This window comes from Alexandromys fortis, unplaced genomic scaffold (genome assembly GCF_014885135.2).
Source record: "Alexandromys fortis isolate MF-2015 unplaced genomic scaffold, M_Fortis_MF-2015_v1.1 scaffold_50, whole genome shotgun sequence".
NCBI lineage: Eukaryota > Metazoa > Chordata > Mammalia > Rodentia > Cricetidae > Alexandromys > Alexandromys fortis.
In genome coordinates, this window is record NW_026067932.1 from 8758650 (window position 1) to 8777727 (window position 19078).

Here is a 19078-nt window from a genome sequence, read left to right on the forward strand (position 1 = left end):
GACACATTTGAGCCACCATTCCCTGGCGGTGCGTTTCTCGCTCCTCCGCCTCTGAGAACGCTAACTATCCACCTCTCGTTGTCTCATTGTCTCTCAAGCCATCAACCCATGTTTAAAAAGCGTCTGCCACCCTCACGCGAGTTGTACCTACCTGGGACCAAATCGGCACCGTTGCTCGTGCCAAAAAGGCTACCGCGGGGATGGCCAAGTGTGTCTTCCGGTAGACCCCTGCCAAACAAATTTTGGAAACTGCTCTACAAAGTCTACAGTGTGCAAATACGATGGACCTGGACAGGTGAGCTAAGAACACGTGGAATTTATGTGCAGTACAATTTCTAATTGGTCTTAATGATTAAAAACCTGGAGTCAGCCGGGCGGTGGTGGCGCACGCCTTTAATCCCAGCACTCGGGAGGCAGAGGCAGGCGGATCTCTGTGAGTTCGAGACCAGCCTGGTCTACAAGAGCTAGTTCCAGGACAGGCTCCAAAACCACAGAGAAACCCTGTCTCGAAAAACCAAAAAAAAAAAAAAAAATGATGAAAGATCAGAGAAGCACAGTAGTCAGACAGGAGTTCTTACCTTTACTGAGTCCTCAGACTGCATGCTCAGACTGAATGCCTTGAGCTCCTGTCTCCTCCTGCCTTTATTCGTCTCTCCACCCAGCCACTTGCCTCCTCCTCCCTAGTGTTGGGATTAAAGGCGTATGACTCCCAAGTACTGGGGCTAAAGGTTTGAGCCATCACCCACCTGATTCTGTTTCTCTTTGAGACTGATCAATTTCGTGTAGCCCAGGGTGGCCTTGAATTTACAGCCATCCGCCTGTCTCTGTCTCCCGAGTGCTGGGAGTAAAGGTGTGTGCCACCACTGCCTAGCTTCTGTGACTAACTAGTGTGGCTAGCTCCACACTCTGATCTTCAGGCAAGCTTTATTGTTAAAGCAAAACCAAAATACCACCACACTGATGTATGTGTTCAGAAATAGAGAAAGGAGCCCTCGTCACCCAAACCACTGGACAGGATGTGGATAGGATTCAAAATTAGACTAGATTAGTTTAACCAAAGTTATACGGATCAATCAACATCCCCCTTCAATTCTCTGATCTCGGAATTATCTTTTTAGATTAAGGGAGACCCTGGGAGTCCAAAAGGATGGGAACTGAGCAAAAGCCAGTAGCACTGGCAAGTTGTAGGGACTGAGGGTATCCAGGGCGAGACACCATCCCTCTGAATTATGTTATGACCTTAAGTGACTTTTTAAAAAAAATGCCCTGGCCTGGAACCTACCCTACTGAGGGAGAACAGTCAAAAGAGCCCTGCCCCCTGTAAGACATGTCCATCAAGTATTTAGTGGGTGCTGACTGTGGCCACGCCGGCCCATCATGTCCATGTGGAGGATTGCTACACGTGATGGAGAAAAACTCAGTTTTTGTACAGAAGCAGGACATTGCATCACCTCGGACTTTTTATCTTGGTGTTGTGCATATTTTGAAAAGCAGCATTCTTGTTGGATAAGGTGCGTAGCAGCATCTCGGTCCTAATATGCCCGTTCTCCTCTTGTGACAGCGAAAAGTTTCTCTAGAGATCATCTAGGTCTCCTCCTCCACTGCAAACTGGTGTTCTAGAGGAATCGTGCCTCCCATCTGAATGACAGCCTCTATTGACCTGCAAACTGTCTAAAGGGAATTGTGGGGGGCAGGGTTTAAGGTTCAGGAAACAATAAAACTAAAACTCCAAACTTTACACACAACAGTTATGAGCTTTCTAACAGGAAAGTTATAAAACCATTACTTAAATTTCGGGAAACTTTGACAAGGGTTTTGGGGAAGCTCACACTTCAGTCCTGTTTACTGTTAGCTTGTGTGGGAGAATATTACACAGAGCTTAAAGAATAGCAGCTGATGAAACTAACCAGAGTCCAATTTGGTCTTCTCTCTGCGTCTTAAAGTCTCACTGCGAGTGTAAAGAGCATTACCGCGACTTTGTACCTGGAGTGGGGTGCAGCATGATCAACGTCTGTGAATCAAACAACCCGTGTCATAAGAATGCAAACTGCAGCACGGTCGCACCAGGCCAAGCCCAGTAAGTCTCCTCCATCTCACTAGGTCTGTCCCAGACGGCGAAAGTGAGAACCAGCTAATGTGGTAGGCTCCTTGAAGGAGAGAAAGCATTTCTTAATCGGCCCTATATCTATTCCAACGCAAGCAGTGGCAGCAAGGAGCATAGTAAGCGTTCCCTAGAGCTGCTTAATCAGTGAATGTGATGGTTATTTCCTTCCTGATGATGATGAGAATGCTCTGAGCATTGACTTGGCCCAATATTTGGGTTTAAGGGAATCCAAAAGGGAACCACTGTGCCTGGGGAAACAAATGGTTGTTGGGATTGTGGTAGTTAGACCACTAATGTACCCTTCTCTTCCAGCCTTCTGGGGACAGTACTTGTGGGTGATACAGAATAAGACTGGGGGAAAAAGTGAATAAGCGTGAGAAGTTATTTTGTGGATACTAAGTTTTAGAAGAGGTTTACCATGAGGGAAAACATTTGTTTGTAAATTCCCAAAGCAGGGGCAAATTTCATTGTGGGAGGGGAATAATGAGGAGAGTTTAAAGACCTGAGGTTTAGCTGGGCATGGTGGCACCCACCTTTAATGCCAGCACTTGGTAGTCAGAGGCAAACATATCTCTGTGAGTTTGAGGCCAGCTTTGTCTATAGAGCAAGTTTCAAGGCAGCCAAAGTAGCTTAATAAGGCCCTGACTCAAGAAAGAAAGAAGAAAAAAGGGAATTAGAAAGGAAGGAAAGAAGGAAGGAAGAAAAGGAAGAAAGAGAAAAAAAGGAAAGAAGGAAGAAAGAAAAAGGAAGGAAGGAAGGAATGAACAAAGGAAGGAAGGAAGGAAGGAACAAAGGAAGGAAGGAAGGAAGGAAGGAACAAAGGAAGGAAGGAAGGAAGGAAGGAAGGAAGGAACAAAGGAAGGAAGGAAGGAAGGAAGGAAGGAACAAAGGAAGGAAGGAAGGAAGGAAGGAAGGAAGGAAGGAACAAAGGAAGAAGAGAAGAGAAGCAGAGAGAAAAGAAAAAACAAAGAAACTTGAGGTTAACTTGTGGCTTTGGTACCTACCCAGTACGTGCCCCTGGAAAGGGGCATCTCGTGTTTGTGCACACAGAAGTGGCAGGGACAACATGAGAAAATGCTGTTGTACAAACCCTAAGCCGGGCTGTTGTGTTTTCACCAGGAATTGAGCAGAAGCTAGCATCCACATCCTTCCCCCCTCAGACGATCTCTCTACCACTTAGTTCTCACAGCCACCAGCTTGGTGAAGGACTGGTGTGCCTCGCCTGTAGTCTCAAAAACATGGTTACACTGAATCAAGTCATCTTCACTTTAAAGAGGACGAGATAGAAAGTCTGGCCGGGCAGGGCTGGAAAAAGGAGAAGCCATACATGGCCCTAGGGCGATGTCAGGGAACTGTTTCTTTGCTTCCGGGGCCAGTCATTTCAGCTTTCTCGAGATTTATTCCTTTAAAATTGGGTCTTGAGTGTGCAGGGTTTTCCCCAGATGAATTTAATGATCACCACACTCTCTGTAGATAAATCCACTAGATGCGGATGGAGTAGCAGAATGGGATATCAGGGCTCCCGGGCTTACCTCACAACTCCAGCACTGAACCTCCAGGAACTGATATTCTTAAACCGTAAAGTCGGAGGACTGTTTCTCCTCTCAGGACCAATGAAAATATCTTTTTGTTCCTTAGGCAGAGACTGGCGTAGAAATAGCACACACCAGCTAACCACAGCATGCACTGAGGTACACCGGCCCCCTAAGATATGTGTGGACATAGGCACAGCTCTTCCTCGGAGAAGGAAGTGAGAGATAAATCAATCAGCTTGCCCATGTATTGCCCTGCTAGAAAGTCTGAGTAGACCGCCTAATAGAATCTCTCTCCTTCATGTTCACAGAGACAGAAATATACAGACAGAACAGTGTGAACTTCCGCATAACCTGGGCTTAGGGTGTTCGGCAGAACTAACGATGAATTTTAGGGCTGTGCGTGTCATGTGTCAGCTTCCCAACCCTCCTCCTCCCCAGGAAAGTAAGTCATCTTCACTTTAAAGAGGACGAGATAGAAAGTCTGGCCGGGCAGGGCTGGAAAAAGGAGAAGCCATACATGGCCCTAGGGCGATGTACAATAGTTAATCTGGATTAAAGGATTTGTTAAACTTAAGCCTCAACAAGGCAAGTTTCTGCAGAATCTCAGACCTTACTGTCAGTCACAGGAGGTCACCAGCTGGGAAGAAGGGGCTCAAATGTAGGCTCGGCCACTCACTGCTCAGTTCTTCTTGAGTCTGAACTCTAAACACAGTCTCCTTACCTGATGAGCAAGAGACCATTATACCTTTCCATGAAGAGCTGGTTCCATTCCCCCCCCCCTACACTCTATTTTTATTATAACTAAAAGAGCAAATGGCGCCATTCTTTTGATGGGTATGGCTTCCCATTCTACTTCCCAGTGAGGGTGGGAAGTAAGGGGCAATAGGTAGAGGAGAGAAGCTTCCTCTGACGTAACTCATTTTGGCTGAAAAAGAAGCCGGGCCGGACGGAGACACGCTGAAAAGGCAGCGTGAAAACAGCAACTTCACACTCCAACCACACAAAAGCACAGCAGTAGTGAACGTTGACGATGTTCTGGATCAGCAGTCAGGTTCCTTTTGTTCATTACACCCAGTAGGAAGGGGGCTAGCAAGTGCTCCAAGTCCCTTTCCTAAGAGCGCTAATCCCATCGGTGAGGCTCCACCTTCACGTCCTAACATGTCCCCAGCTCCTAACATATCACTAGGGAGAGTTCAGCATGAGAATTTAGGGAGGGACATCACCCATCAGTCCAAGCCCTGTTCCCTGCCATGTTATTCTTAGCTGCATGCGTCCTGTCTTCTCTTCTATGTAGAAAAACCTCCAACATGTACGTACACCTGCTTCATCTGAGTTGGACACACACGGTGCTGTGATGCTCAGCTGGTGTCTCTTCTCCTCTGGGATAGCCCCGCTGTCCTCCCCTGTGCTCATCCCTCGGGGCTCCCTGGGACACGTCTACTCTAGAATTTCTGGACCAGATCTGTGATGAGCGAGGGGCACACCTAGAGATATGGAAGCCCCCGGCCTCCGTTTCCTCATTTTAAAATGGGGCTAAAGAGATGCATCAGTAATTGAGAACACATGCTACTCTTGCAGAGGCCCGAACTCAGCTCCCGGGACCCATCTCTGGCAGCTCACAACCACGTGTAACTTTAGCTCCCGGGAATCTGACACCTCTGATATTGTCAAACATTCCCCTCAAGTATACACACCCACAGACACACAGAGACACTATACACACACACTCACACAAACACACACAATTTACACATTTCAAAATTTAATAAGGTTCTTAACAGCTCTCATCTCCTATGTGGATTGTGTTAAATTAGATAATACAGAATTCTCTTAGGAGCATTCCTGGCCTAGGAGTTATCGATAAATGCTAGTTATTACTATCGCAAGGCTACATCGTAGTCACCTTTGATGTTAGTGGTGTCTATCACTGACCAAACAATGGGATGAGTGAGCATCTGGAACGACTCATGAATCAATGAAGGAATAAAAGAAATAGCCGACCTGAGACCCCTGGAAGAAGCACACTAACTCGGCTTACACAGCATCCAGAGTTACTTACGCCAGTGAATAACATAAAATGCGGATGACCTATAGGTGTTGTTAAAGCCTTAAGAGAGTGGAAGATGTTTGTACTCAATAAAAAACCCATTCCCCAAAGAGGGGAGCAGGTTCCACCGCTTTGTGCCACAGGGAAACCGAGACGATTCAAGTCAGAAAACAATCACAAAGGCTTAGGCTTTGGCCTGAGGGTTAAAGTAAAAATTAAAAATAGTTACGTCTCCTACATTCCTCCGTGCTGAGGCCATTAAGACAGGATTCTCATTCCCCATGAAATAAACCGTTGGCCTCATAAGGACTTGCGGAGAGAGACATACTTAGGAGCTGGCAAGAGTTCCACATTGTGTCCTGGCCATTGTCTTCAGATGCACCCTATGTGGCTTGCACTGAGACCAAACCTCTTCGTTGGGGGCTGTATCGCTTCAAAGAGTATAATCTTTAAATTAGCTCCCACTCCAATTAGTGTGGTGTGGTCCTTTACGGTCAGATAAAGGGTCAGTGCTGCCAGGAGGGGAAGCGGGCAGAGGAAGAACGTAATAGCCCCTGAAAAGAAAACATAGTGTGATATTGTACAGCTGTGTCAAAGAGTTCGGAAGGGGCAGGAGGATTGAGAATTTGAGACTCGTCTGGACTCCATAGTGAGATCCTATTTTAAACGTGTATCGGTTTAGTGCTTCCGGCGCTGCTGGTGGGGCCCAGTTTCTGTATATTGTCTGTAAGAGAAGGGACATGCCAGCAACAGGTTTCTCTTTGGAGGAAATTGCTTTGAGGTTCAGTGAAGGGTGGACTGGAGAACAGAACAAGAGGACAGAAAGACCAGGGCCAGGGTTGCAGCCCAGGCGCAGGGGTTCTGAGGGGTTTGTACCAGGGACTTGAAAATAGAGCTGTTTTCCAAGAGCACAGCTGGGTCCACGAGAGTGTAGTGATTCCCTGGGATACAGCCCCGAAGGCATCGCCTCTGTGTTTGGTGGGAACCTAGCAGTACCTCTGCAGCTCCCGTCAGCTCTACTCTCTGGAAAGTTCCTCCCCTTCCTCCTGTTTGGTTTCGCTTCTCTCCCGGATCCTAGTCAATCTCACCTTCCTACACACTTTCTCGGCTTTAGCTGCCACTCAGAGCCTCCGCTCCTGACTCAGAGCCGAATGCTACATTTTCAGGAATTTCCCAGACTTGTTGACACCATGTTAGTAGTCTGAAATTAGCCAAGGTACAATGATAAACCATGGAGATTGCCAGATGCTGTCAATCAATGCTCTCCTGCCAGCCCCTGGAGAGACAAGGATTAGATATTTGGCTGCATGCTGCAGCTAGCATATCTTCACATCTTCTTATGAGACTGAACTATTGCATCAAATCTCTATGGTTTCTCTGGCTCCTCAGACAGACAGACAGACAGATATTTGACCCAGTTTCTACTTAGTGGCTGACTACTGATTAAGAATTCCAACCCTGTTCTACACTCTGGAACGACCACAGCGAACAAAGACACACAAAGCCTGTGTTCTCACTGGAGAGGGAAGTAGATGTTTATTACAAAACCAGACTGACCAGGGGCTACACAGTGCAGTGAGAGGCATCATGGTGAGGAAGCCGTAGCACCAGGAGCTTGAGACAACTGCAGTCTGTAGCAGAGAGAGAGAGAGAGAGAGGGAGACAGAGAGAGAGAGAGAGAGAGAGACAGAGAGAGAGAGAGAGAGAGAGAGAGAGAGAGAGAGAGAGAAAGAGGAGCGCTTGTACCACCCAGTCCGTTTCTCTTTTTGTTCAGTCCAGTGAGTGGTGCCACCCACAGTTAAAGTGGGTTTTACCCTCCTCAGTAAACCTGTTCTAGATAACCACACAAAGGCACGTCCATAGATTTGCCTCCAAGGTGGCTCTATAGCCAATCAAGTTGGCAGTCAGTTTTAACCATCAAGGTTAGCTTATTCTGCCCTGAGGCTCTTGAGTCTAAATTTGTAGCAAGCATTACAAGTGATTCTTATGTGAATGGGGTCTGGACTACACTTTGAAAGTTACTTCTACAAGGAACATGCAAAGTTATCTGACGTGTGTGTGTGTGTGTGTGTGTGTGTGTGTGTGTGTGTGTGTTAGTTATTATCTGTTTTGGAAATGCAACTCTAAACCAGGTTCTGCCACTGACGGCTCCCTGACTCTGTGTCTCTCCTGGCCTCTCCAATCCCATCCATCATATTGTTCTCCCCACCTGTAAAACCCATGGAATGAAGCCCTGGGCTGAGCACTCTCGGCTCTCGATGGCTCCAAGGCCCTGAGAATGTGACTCCACCCTCTCTCCAGATGCACTTGCCGGAAAGGTTACATGGGCGACGGCCTGATCTGCTATGGAAACATCATGGAGAGACTCAGAGAATTAAACACGGAACCCAGAGGAATGTGGCAAGGGAGGCTGACCTCTTTCATCTCCATCCTGGGTATGCAGATTTCCTCCTCAAGCGCAGCCCTCTCTCAGGCCAGGGCGTCTGCCAGACACAAGCAGGTAGAAAGGGGCAGACGAAGCTGGTACATTGGGGCTAGCCCTTGTAGGGACAAGCCATGCAGGTGGTGGGGAAGACCAGAGGGCTGCTTCCAAGGAGACTGCTGTTTGCCAGGCAGACTAGCCGAGTGCAGATTAGTAGGCAGAGAGCTGAGACCAGGGTCATGACATTGCCATACATCAAGCAGACTAGTGATAAGAGCAAGAGGGGCAGTCGCTGATGTAAAGGATTGTCCCCTTTTTCCGTGACTTTCTGAACTCTTCAAGGATGCATCAGAGTTGGCAGAGGACACTGAGAATTGAGAGTCACCTAAGCCCCATGGCGGTATCCATATTCAGCAGGGAAGGTATCATTTGAATGTTGGACAAATCATGCCGGTGTTCACCCTTAGCCAGAAGCTACCAATTAACCTGTAGTAGTAACAGATCTTCTCACAGGCCTAGGGAGCATGGCAGCACAAAACACGCTTATGCAGTTCCAAATGCCTTCTACAAACTCTTACGCCACATCCTCTGAAGGACAAAGCATTACAGCTGACCAAGGCACCTCAACCAATCAACAAAAGCATAAAACGCAGACCTGATGGAACAGAATTCTTAAAATATCAGCATTTATGTTAGAATTGGCCAAGTATGCTAAAACAATTCCCTGGAAAGAATGCAGTAAAGGAGGCAGTGTCCTTGCAGGTCAATGCTGTGTCCTCTGAATAATTTTCACCATTGCTCCTGTGTGACATTCCACCCTTTGCAAGGCTGCCCAGGGAGAATCAAGCGGTACAGACCTGGCGTGGGCTGAGAATAGCCTTGCAGCAACTCTGACCTTCAGCTGAGAACTCTCAGGACACTAACTGAGAACAGAAGGAGGTGCAGAGTGTCCTTAGAAGGACAGACCCCACACACAAACATCCTAGACATCCTAGACATAGCCCTGCTTGCGTTTCACCTTCCCCGGGAATCTGGCTCCTACGTGAGAGCACAGAGCCTGGTGTAATGTCCCAGCATCCCCTGGGTGATGGAAACTGACTGGCTGCCCAGCTTGCAAGGCTCAGAGCAGAATGCAAACGTAAAGTCCCATGTTCAAATATTCTGCTTTTCAAGAGAGCGCCAATGGAACACTCAGTCTACTGCGGGCTCCCATGAACTGCCCTTGGATGGAACCAAGGGCTGTATCCTTATATGTAAAGATGGGCAGCTAAGTCAGGCAGGCATATGGTCAGGGACTGTAGGGCTGTCCACAGGCCCTGTCACATCCTGCCCTTCCACAGCAGATCATCTGGAAAGACACAGCTAAATCTCCTGGGAATATGTAAGGCCAGCACATCCAGTACCGTGTGCTCTTAGAGAACCTCTGTTAACCAAGGTCACCACAGAGCAGTGAGAACAGACTGATTCTACACCCATTGACCTCCAGAGACAGACTGATTCTAGATCCACTGACCTCCAGAGACAGACTGATTCTAGACCCACTGACCTCCAGAGACAGACTGATTCTAGACCCATTGACCTCCAGAGACAGACTGATTCTAGACCCACTGACCTCCAGAGACAGACTGATTCTAGACCCATTGGCCTCCAGAGACAGACTGATTCTAGACCCATTGGCCTCCAGAGACAGACTGATTCCAGACCCATTGACCTCTTTCACTTCCCATGTACCTCTGGCCCACATGACATTTTTCTTCCACTGTATGTTTGGACTCTTAAGACAGAACTTACGCCTGGCCACTGAGCATCCTGGGACCGTTCACTGTGCTGCTGCCCTCAGACAAGGGATTAAAAGGATTCAACGTGAGTAGCTAAAATCACCCTCTGAGAGGCCAATGTAAAATGCCTTAGCAGGCAGCATCTTATTTAAATTGAGAAACCTCAATTACACTCAAGTTCTTCTGCTTGCTTGGGTTGGAGTCTGTTACCTTTCTTTAATCACATTTGCATAAGCTCTGACTTGTTGATGGTTTCCTTTGCTGCATAAGCTTTCCATTCTATAAGCAGCAGGGTTCCCTGGTTGAGATCTTATCCCGAGGACATCACCTCCTTTATTTTGCTCAGCATTTGGCGTCAGACTTTTCCTTAACTTTGTATCTCTTTAAGCATAGGATTTTGCTGCAACATTGCATTTCCTGGAGCTCCTTTTCTCCTTAAATTGTGTGTTTGCATTTTTCCTTGCTGTGCTTTCTCCTCTTCAGTGTACAATTGCATAAGAATGGTTACTAGTAGCCTATGGCACAGTCAGTGCTAGACTGTCTTGAAATCTCTGCTGCTAACACCATGAGCTCAGGACTCTTCATTTTACCCTCCAGCAGAGCTTCTAGACAAGGACAGAGACAGCCACACTCTTTGCTCATTTCCTTCCAACACCATCCCATCCGGCTCTCTCTTCTTAGGTGAAGGAGCTTCTGATGGACAACGAGGTGGCTCGGTACTTTGTGAAGCTCCACATCATTGCGGGGCAAATGAGCACCAGGCAGATGAATGAAACAGACGCCTTCTACACACTGACCGGAAAGCCGGGGGAAATCTTCAACAAGGATAAGGTCAGAATGTCTCCGAGTTTCACTCCCATGACAACACCAGGGCAGCGGCTGGGCCAGAGGGAGTCTGGGAAACTGTTACAGAAGGGGATTATGGGGTCTGGTTTGGGTTTGACTTGAGTTAGCTTTCAAGGCAACCATCATTTGGCTACCGCTGTTGACCCCACAGAGGTGAGGGAAAAGACCACTGACCCATCATCATGGACAAATTATTAAATCAAGTGACTAATTAAATCGAGCCTTTTCTGTTCATGTACATAGGCTATCTCTCCCTAAAGGTGAGGTTCCTCAGGGTGCAGCAACCCAATCCATACAATTATTTCACTGCTACCTCATAACTGTAATTTTGCTACTGTTGTGAATTGTAATGCATATCTGATATGTAGAATATCTGACATGTGACCCCTGTGAAAGGGTTGTTCGACTCCCAAAGGGGTCACAACCCACAGATTGAAAGCTACCGTATTATAACAAAAGATGCAATGCAATCAATTGGATTGTTATCCCCTAGTGGAACCTGCAGCTTACTGGAGGAAGGCAGACACTGACTTGCCCAAATTTTGCATGTGATATTCTTCAGTGATGTCATACAATATCTCACTTGAACTTAGTGGAAACCGTGCAAGGTGGGTCAAGCAGACACTTTCATCCTCATGTAAGATCCTAGGACTTATCCCAAGTATCACAGCCACAGGCCTTCTGACATCTGATCCCAGAATTGTTCTTCCCAGAATACAATATTCATTTTATGTACCTTTTCTTTCTTTGATATCTTAGGACAATCAATTAAAACTCAAACTTGATGGAGGTGAAAAGGTGAAGATCATCCAGGGGGACATAGCTGCTTCAAATGGGCTTATACACATCCTCGACAGAGCCATGGACAAGACAGAGCCCACCCTTAAGAGCAACCCTGAGGTGAGAGAAGTCAAGGACAGGTGAGGTCTGGCAATGGGACCAGGATTTATCCCTAGTGCTTGAACTGGTGTCTTGGAGCCCATTCTCTATGGAGGGATACCTTGTTCAGCCTAGATATAGAGGGGAGGGCCCTGGTCCTGCTTCAAAGAGATGCGCCAGACTTTGATGACATCCCATGGGAAGCCTTACCCTCTCTGAAAAGTGGATGGCAGGTAGGATGGGGGTAGGGTGGGGGAAGGGTGGGGCTAGAGGAGGGAAGAGAGTGAAAACAGGAATAGCTATGTAAGATGAGAAAAGATTATATTAAAAAAATAAAAAATATAAGTGAGGTCAGCCCATGTCCACCTTCTTTGCTGCCTGGGGAGTAACATCCAAGAAGAAAGTGTTTGCCAGCACTTAGCCTTCCTGTTCCAAGGAGGGTCTTGAGCTGCAAAAAGACAGTTTTCAGTAGACTTTTGAGTGCTTCTACAAAGAGAATAAAAGACATTCTGGGGATGTTTTTATGGATTCTTTTAACCTCACCTGTGGCCACACCAGACAACTCAGTCTGAGGCCCGTTGTCCCAGAGGCTCACTCCTGTGTATCATGGAGGGCAGCCAGAGTCAACGAATTTCTTCTTCCTGCCCTCTATGGTGTGGCCAGGGACTTCTGTAGAGTGCACAATTTAGACAACTGGTCACCCATACCAACAGCTGTATAACCATGGCTGTAGGCTGTCCTTTCAAGATGCTCATCTTTCACGTTAGCCCTGCGACGTCTCCTAACACCAAGGTTCATACTCCCCAAACCGTTCTGTGATTTGACTCTTCCGCAAAATCTCTCTTTCCAGCAAACCATCATGAAAATCCTACAGCCAAGATTCGGCAGGTTCAGCTCTTTGCTAGAGGTATGCCCTTCCACACATTTCAGAAAAGACTGGTCAAGTCCTTTGTAGAGATCTCCGCTTTAAACAGGTTCTGATGGCTGCTTCAAGTATTATTTTGAGTGAACAAAAAAAACATAAAATTTAATTTCTCCAATGCAGAAGACCAATGTTGGACATACCCTAAATGAAGGTGGTGCTGATGGCCCATACACCGTTTTCGTCCCAAGCAATGAAGCGTTGGATAGCATGAAGTCGGGCACCATCGATTACCTCCTTTCTCCACAGGTAGAGTAGCCACCCACTGATGCTCTGCACGCTGTACATCCTGCGAGCCCCTGAACTAAGACCAAGTCAACAAGTAAATAAGGAAACCAGCAAATGTTTTCTGTTCCATACGACTCTAAAGTCACCCAGAGAATTACACCTTCAGCGGGTCATTTAGGGTCGGGCCTGGAAAAGAGATTGTGAATTCCTTTCTATCAAGATCAAGGTTGAAATGGTTTGAAATCATCTCTTGGACCTAATAGGCAAAATCTGAAGAGATAAATAGCTGACTAAGAAATTTTTTCCACTAAAATGACAAACAAATGGGAGAGTTTGATGGTCGCAAGTTTGTTCTGTGGCTTTCCAGAAACCACACTGCCAGCTCAGTACTGATGACACAGAATATGGGGGATGGGGACTGCCCAGTTCTTTAAAAGCAACGATTCCCATACTCCGGTGTGATCAGGAATCCCCTGGGGACCTTGTAAAACAAGCAAGTTCTGGGGTCTGATCCTAACCACTGTGACCAGTGGTACTAATGTGAGACTAAGAGACAGACCTGCAGAACAGAGCAGAACACACACACTCACACACACATACACTCACACACACACTCACACACACACACACACTCTAACATAGGCCATCTCAGCCACGCTGCTGTGGTGAACCTGAAACCTGTTCCCTTTTAGGTTTATGGATTCATCGATATAGTCCTTGCTACAATACATTCGGGTACCAGCAATAAAATGCTAGGGGAAAAGACACAGACACACGTGAAGACACACACACACACACACACACACACACACACACTGACCTTGCAGAGGACCCAAGTTCACTTCCTAGAACCCAGACAGAGACAGCTCCCCTTCTCCATTTCATTCGACCCCGGGGACCCCAAGGGCAGGAGTCCTCCACAGTTAAGATGGGGCTTCCCACGTTAATTAACCAATCAAGACAATCCTTCACAGGCTTGTCTTGAGACGGATCTCCCAAGTGATTTTTGATTAGCCCATGTTGACAACCAACACTGAACACTGAGTCAGGGCAGGGGTAGACACCACTGCCTCTACCTTCTGCCACAGGGAACGAAGACCTTTGGCTCCTCCATTCTGTGGGCTCCCTCCAGTGTACCTGCCTGCAGCTCTCCTTGACAGGGCCCAGATCCTAGCTGTGGTAGCGGTCAGGTTGCACTGCCATGGTTTGGTTTGGTTTGGTTGGTTCTTCCATTGCTGCTCCAGCATTTTGAAGCAACAGGAAACCTTGGAAATGTCTTGGAAGAAGGGTGACTTCTTTTGAGAGAATAGGTGATCAGGATCCTTAGAGAGGAACACTCCTAAAATGTCAGTATGTGTCCTGACAAGCAAACATTGATTTATGGGGCAAGTGATGGATGTCGTAAAATTCCAAAATGTGACCTAAGACTTTGGGAGGGAAGGCTGAGCAGAGTGGCCAAGGGTGTGGTTCATACCCTGAGGAAGCTGTGTGACTTGGCTGTGTTTTGATGCTCTGTGTTATCACGTGTAAAATGGGTTAACAGTGGGCTCTCCTCACAGGGATGCTGGGTTACATGAAATGTGTGTGCTATGTTCTTGGAACAGCCAAGAGATTGGATGAATGTCAGCTATTTGTGCGTGGAGTTTCTTATCTCCAGTTTCCTAATAAAGAGGTTGTGTCGTTGTCTTTTGTGATTAATATCCAAGATCATTAAACAAAATGAAGGGCTCTTAACAAAAAAGAAGAAGCATGTGGAGTTTTCTTCATTGATTGACATAGGCTATCGGTTCCTTTGCAGGGCTCTCGGAAACTTCTGGAACTTGTAAGATACCACGTTGTCGCGTTTACCCAGGTTGGTCCTATTCTTCCTCCTACTATTTTATCTCTGCTTTTAAAATACCAGATCCTAGTTCTGAATTCCAATATGTTGGGGCCAGAGAATTATTTGTGACTTGTATTAGCTCCAAGCAACCTTCAGTCTATAACTGTTGTCTGTGATATTTTTATCAAAGAAATCCTTAAAGCCATGACATCCAAGTTCCCATTATTTCATCAGGGGGTTAAGGACATTTTTGCAACAAGGACTGTGAGAAATAGGGACTCTGCATTGCTGTGGGTGACTTCCCGATCTCTTCACATTGCAGCTGGAAGTGGCCACTCTTGTTTCGACACCTCACATCAGAACCATGGCCAACCAGTTCGTGCACTTTAACATAACCCACAACGTAAGTGAGCAGCCCATGGCTGGTACTGACTCTTACGTGTTTACTCTGATAATTCCTCTACACTACCTCACAGACACAAAGCCTTGTCTCGTTAGGCAACATCTGGGGGGACTGTCCAGGAGTGTGTCATTCCATTGGTTTCCTCCCCTTTGAGACAAGGTCTCTCATTGGCCTGGAGTTCACCAAATAGGCCAGGGAGCCCTAGAAATCTGTCGTCACCTCCCCAGTGTTACAAGAGCATGCTACTATGCCTAGCTTTTTAAAGCGGGTCCTAGGGATCATGTCTTCCTACTGGAAAGCCAAGCACTTTACCAGCTGAGCTCTCTCTCCCCTATGTCACAGTCCTGATGTTCGCACAGCTACCCCACTCTTTGAGCGGTTCTTTCAGCAAATAGTGGCCGAGAGCCTCCATGAGTGACAGTCTGAGTTAGAGCGAGAAGGAAAAGAGGAAGGCTTATATCCAGCAGAGAACACAGAACGTGAAATGGTCAGTGAGTTGCTGTTGTGACGGGTGTCACTCGGAGACGCTGTGACACTCACTCTGTAGACCAGGCTGGCCTCGAACTCACAGAGACCCTCCCGCCTCTGCCTCCCGAGTGCGTCGCCAATATATTTGACAAGTGATAAGGCCTGAGATAGCCAAGGATTACTCTGAGGCTTCTGACCTGGGCAACGAGAATGAAGCCGCCATTGATCTGCAGGGGGGCAGGCGTGGGAAAGGTAGAACTCAGAAATCTTGACGAATTGACTCATTTTCTGTCCCCCTCCCACTAACTGAGAAGCAGCAGGATGTCTGTTTGTTGTCTGATGCCTCCACAGGGCCTAAAGCAGAGTTATCTGAGGCCAATAAATGTATTGAACAGATGAATCTTTGCTTGAGAACTAAGATGTAAAATAAACAAGTTCTGTGTGAGTGTAAGTAGACGGGCCTCTGTCCCACATCAGCGTGCGCAGGGACAGTCTTGCCCAGGAAGGGATCCAGTTCACAGACGAAATCATCAGCTGACAGTGAGACACCACTAGCAGCCTTCCCTCCGAGGAGAAACCACGGGGTCCTAGAGATGCCTTTACCGGGCACCTCTGCCTGGGGATTACTCCAGCTCTGGCCATCAGAGTGGAAGGTGTCTCTGCTTCTTCCAGGGACGGATTCTGGTAAATGATGTGGCAGTGGAAGAAACCGAGGTCGCTGCCAAAAACGGCCGAATTTACACACTGACCGGCGTCCTCTTTCCTCCTTCCATCGTCCCGATCCTTCCCCATCGATGTGATGAAACAAAGAGAGAAATGAGATTGGTAAGGGAACTCGGGAAATTTGGGAAGTTGGTGCTCGCACAGCCAATGAGAGCAGAGAAGCATTCGGTGCTCTCCGTTCTGAGCCAGCTAAAACCACCCCCTAAAGATGGATCTCCTTAATGTCCTACGGGATTTCCACCGGAGGTGGCCTGAAGGTGTGCAGGGTCCCTTATGTGGCCATAACAAATTACCATAGTTGTCGGTCATTTATTCTATCACATTTACGGGTGCTAGAAACCTGAAATCAAGTTATCTGCCAGGCCATCCTGTCCTTGGAGGCTCTGAAATCCCAGGACTCTTTGATTCTTTGAAGAGTGGCTTCACATTTGTGTACTCTGAAGATCCCCCTGCCTCTGCCTCCTGTGTAGCTTGGAACATAAACGCACACTGCTTCACTAAATCTCGAGCTCCTGACAGTTCCCAGAAGCCCCAGGCACTTTTCATCTCGTAGCTACACACACCCATCCATCTCTGCCCTCACTTCTGGTAGCTTTGCTCCCCATGTGTCCTCTCCTGGGTTTGTAAGAACAACAGTCACCGAATTTAGGGACTCCCCAGCCTGAATACATCTGTAGGCTCTATTTCCAGACAAAGTCGCATTCTGAGGTTTGGGGAGACATGCACTGGAGGAGTGTTGCTATTCTGCCTATTCAGTCATAGGGGTGAAATCTGGGCAGGGTTTTCCCCCTGGGGTGCAGGATTGGTCTCCTTCGTTTTACTTCCATTGCCCCTGTCATTTGGGACACCTGCTCAAGGTCACCACTTTACTCTCTCCACGGAGAACAGACAATAGAACCTTGGCTGGTGGATGCTCTGACCGAGGGACTTGCTTGTCTTTCTGTAATTTTTTCTTCTCCACATACCCGACTTTCTGTTTCTTCATGAGCTTCTCGCCCTCTGATAACCTTTCCTAGCTCAGTATCAGCTGTTGTGGCTCAGCAAATTCTAATTAAAGCACCCTTACTACCAAGATCGCTCCATGGGCAATCTCTAACTGAACTCTGGGACTAAAAAGCCCAAATTACAAAGAATCTTTCTTTGTGAGATATTTCAGTCGTGATAATTGATCTCACAGTATCATCGGAACATGGACACTGGACAAGGGAACAAGAGTAAAACACCTAAGCTTACATTTTAATCTTTCTCCACCTCATCCTTTCCTCTTTGAAACAGGGTCTCAATATGTAACCCAGGCTGGCCTTGAACTCACAGCTTTCATGGATCAGCTGCCAAGTGCTGGGATTCCAGGCATATGCCAGCAAGCCACCTTCCTGTCCTCTCTTGTAGGCTGAATGGTGACTGGATTTCTTGGTCCCAGGGCTCTTGATTGATCCAATGACTGGTTGGTTTCTGCTGTATAAAGCCTAACCTCTGAAAGTCAGATGCCGTCTGGGGATGGCTATGGCACTCTGACCAGCCCTTCTTAAGGAAGGTTGAAACATTTACTCTCCTGGGAAGCCCCTGGCAGCAACCTGTTTGGTTCCTTGTTTGGAAATAATCACCACGGGCACATTGCCTGGCTTAAGCCAGAGAGAGTGGCCTCCCTCCTAACCCAGATGTGAACCTATTAAAAAAACGGGGACCTGCAAAAATGAGAAAGAGAACCGGATTTAATCATTTAATGTGCTTGTCAGAGTCCTCTGCCACAGGCATCTCCGTTTGTCCAGAGAAAGAAGTTTGTAGCACAAGCAAGGGCAGCCTCACTGCTGGCCGTGTTCTGCTTCTGGGTGCTCAAAAGCTTCTTCATCGCTCTCAGGGACAAACTCAAGATGTGGGCTTGAATCACAACCCAAAGAATTGTGGTTTGATAGGGAAAAGAACTCTCCAGGAGCTGCCTAAGAATGAGCCCTTCCTCCACTACTTAGCCCTCACCATTTTCTCTAGGTCTAAAGCCAGCCCTGCCTGCTGTGCTTAGCTCGGGGTGGTTTGGATTGGAAAGCTGTCTTAAAAGCCCAAGTGATTCCTCTGCAAAATATGTCTTTAGATCTATAAAGAGTAGAAATAGTTTAAACTTCCTAAAATTTCCTTTTTAGATATACTGGGAGCATGGTGGCCTTTGGACATTTTATGTTTGGACTTTAGAAGTTTAATAAATAGCACTTTTTAAGTCAAGTCCCTGCAGGAAGCAGAATTTATCACAGATGGTTTAGAGGAACACAAACATGTGGATGCAAGTGTAAGCAGGGAAATACAACCACAGCAACCATCCCACCCATGGCCAAAGAGTTAGGAGTGAGGTACGGGGATACCCGTGAAAGTAGGAAAAGCAAAAGAGAATACAGAGAGTTGTAGGGACTGTGTGCCAACCAGTGCAGGCTGAGCTTAGGGACAGTGTGCTGACCAGTGTGGAAGCAAGGAGGAAATCCTTGATTTGCTCTCTTCCTGCAAGAAGCACCTGCAGTTGATCACAACCAGCCAGATGTTGGTTTCAGAGCATTACGGAGAATGGACAGACCTGCGGACTTACATCTTATCTCCTCCTTCCCAAATTAGGAACCAGTGGAGGCAAAGGCAAGATGGGAAGGCTGAGTTTTATTGCTCAGCTTTAGAACTGCTAGGCGCCTGCTCTAAATCCCTGGGGTGGCCGAAGGGTCCTGTCGGGGGCCGGGGCTTCTCCATCAGAGAGATCAGAATGCTACCACCTGTTTACAGGCTGCTCTGCCCAGAGAGAGAAGGGAAACGTGGGATATATCCAGAGTCCACAACTCTCATCCAGTGTTGTCTTCCCTCCTGCACCCCAGGGAGGACCTGGAGGGACAGTGGGAGAGCCCAAAGGAGGCCCCTTCACAAGGAGGGAAG

The 19078-nt window shown here is 47.4% G+C and overlaps 1 protein-coding gene across 1 annotated transcript in view; it reads left to right on the plus strand.

Moving 5' to 3' along the window:
• The window catches only part of Stab2 (stabilin 2), a 135463-nt gene that overhangs the window by 22617 nt on the left and 93768 nt on the right, over window positions 1-19078 (plus strand). Inside the window, exons 8-18 of the mRNA XM_050145546.1 lie at window positions 99-295; window positions 1944-2077; window positions 7988-8121; window positions 9889-9971; window positions 10568-10717; window positions 11492-11632; window positions 12462-12518; window positions 12657-12782; window positions 14560-14613; window positions 14906-14986; window positions 16127-16279. Of these exons, the coding sequence (XP_050001503.1) occupies window positions 99-295; window positions 1944-2077; window positions 7988-8121; window positions 9889-9971; window positions 10568-10717; window positions 11492-11632; window positions 12462-12518; window positions 12657-12782; window positions 14560-14613; window positions 14906-14986; window positions 16127-16279 (1310 nt within the window). The remainder of the gene's footprint in view (window positions 1-98; window positions 296-1943; window positions 2078-7987; window positions 8122-9888; window positions 9972-10567; window positions 10718-11491; window positions 11633-12461; window positions 12519-12656; window positions 12783-14559; window positions 14614-14905; window positions 14987-16126; window positions 16280-19078) is intronic.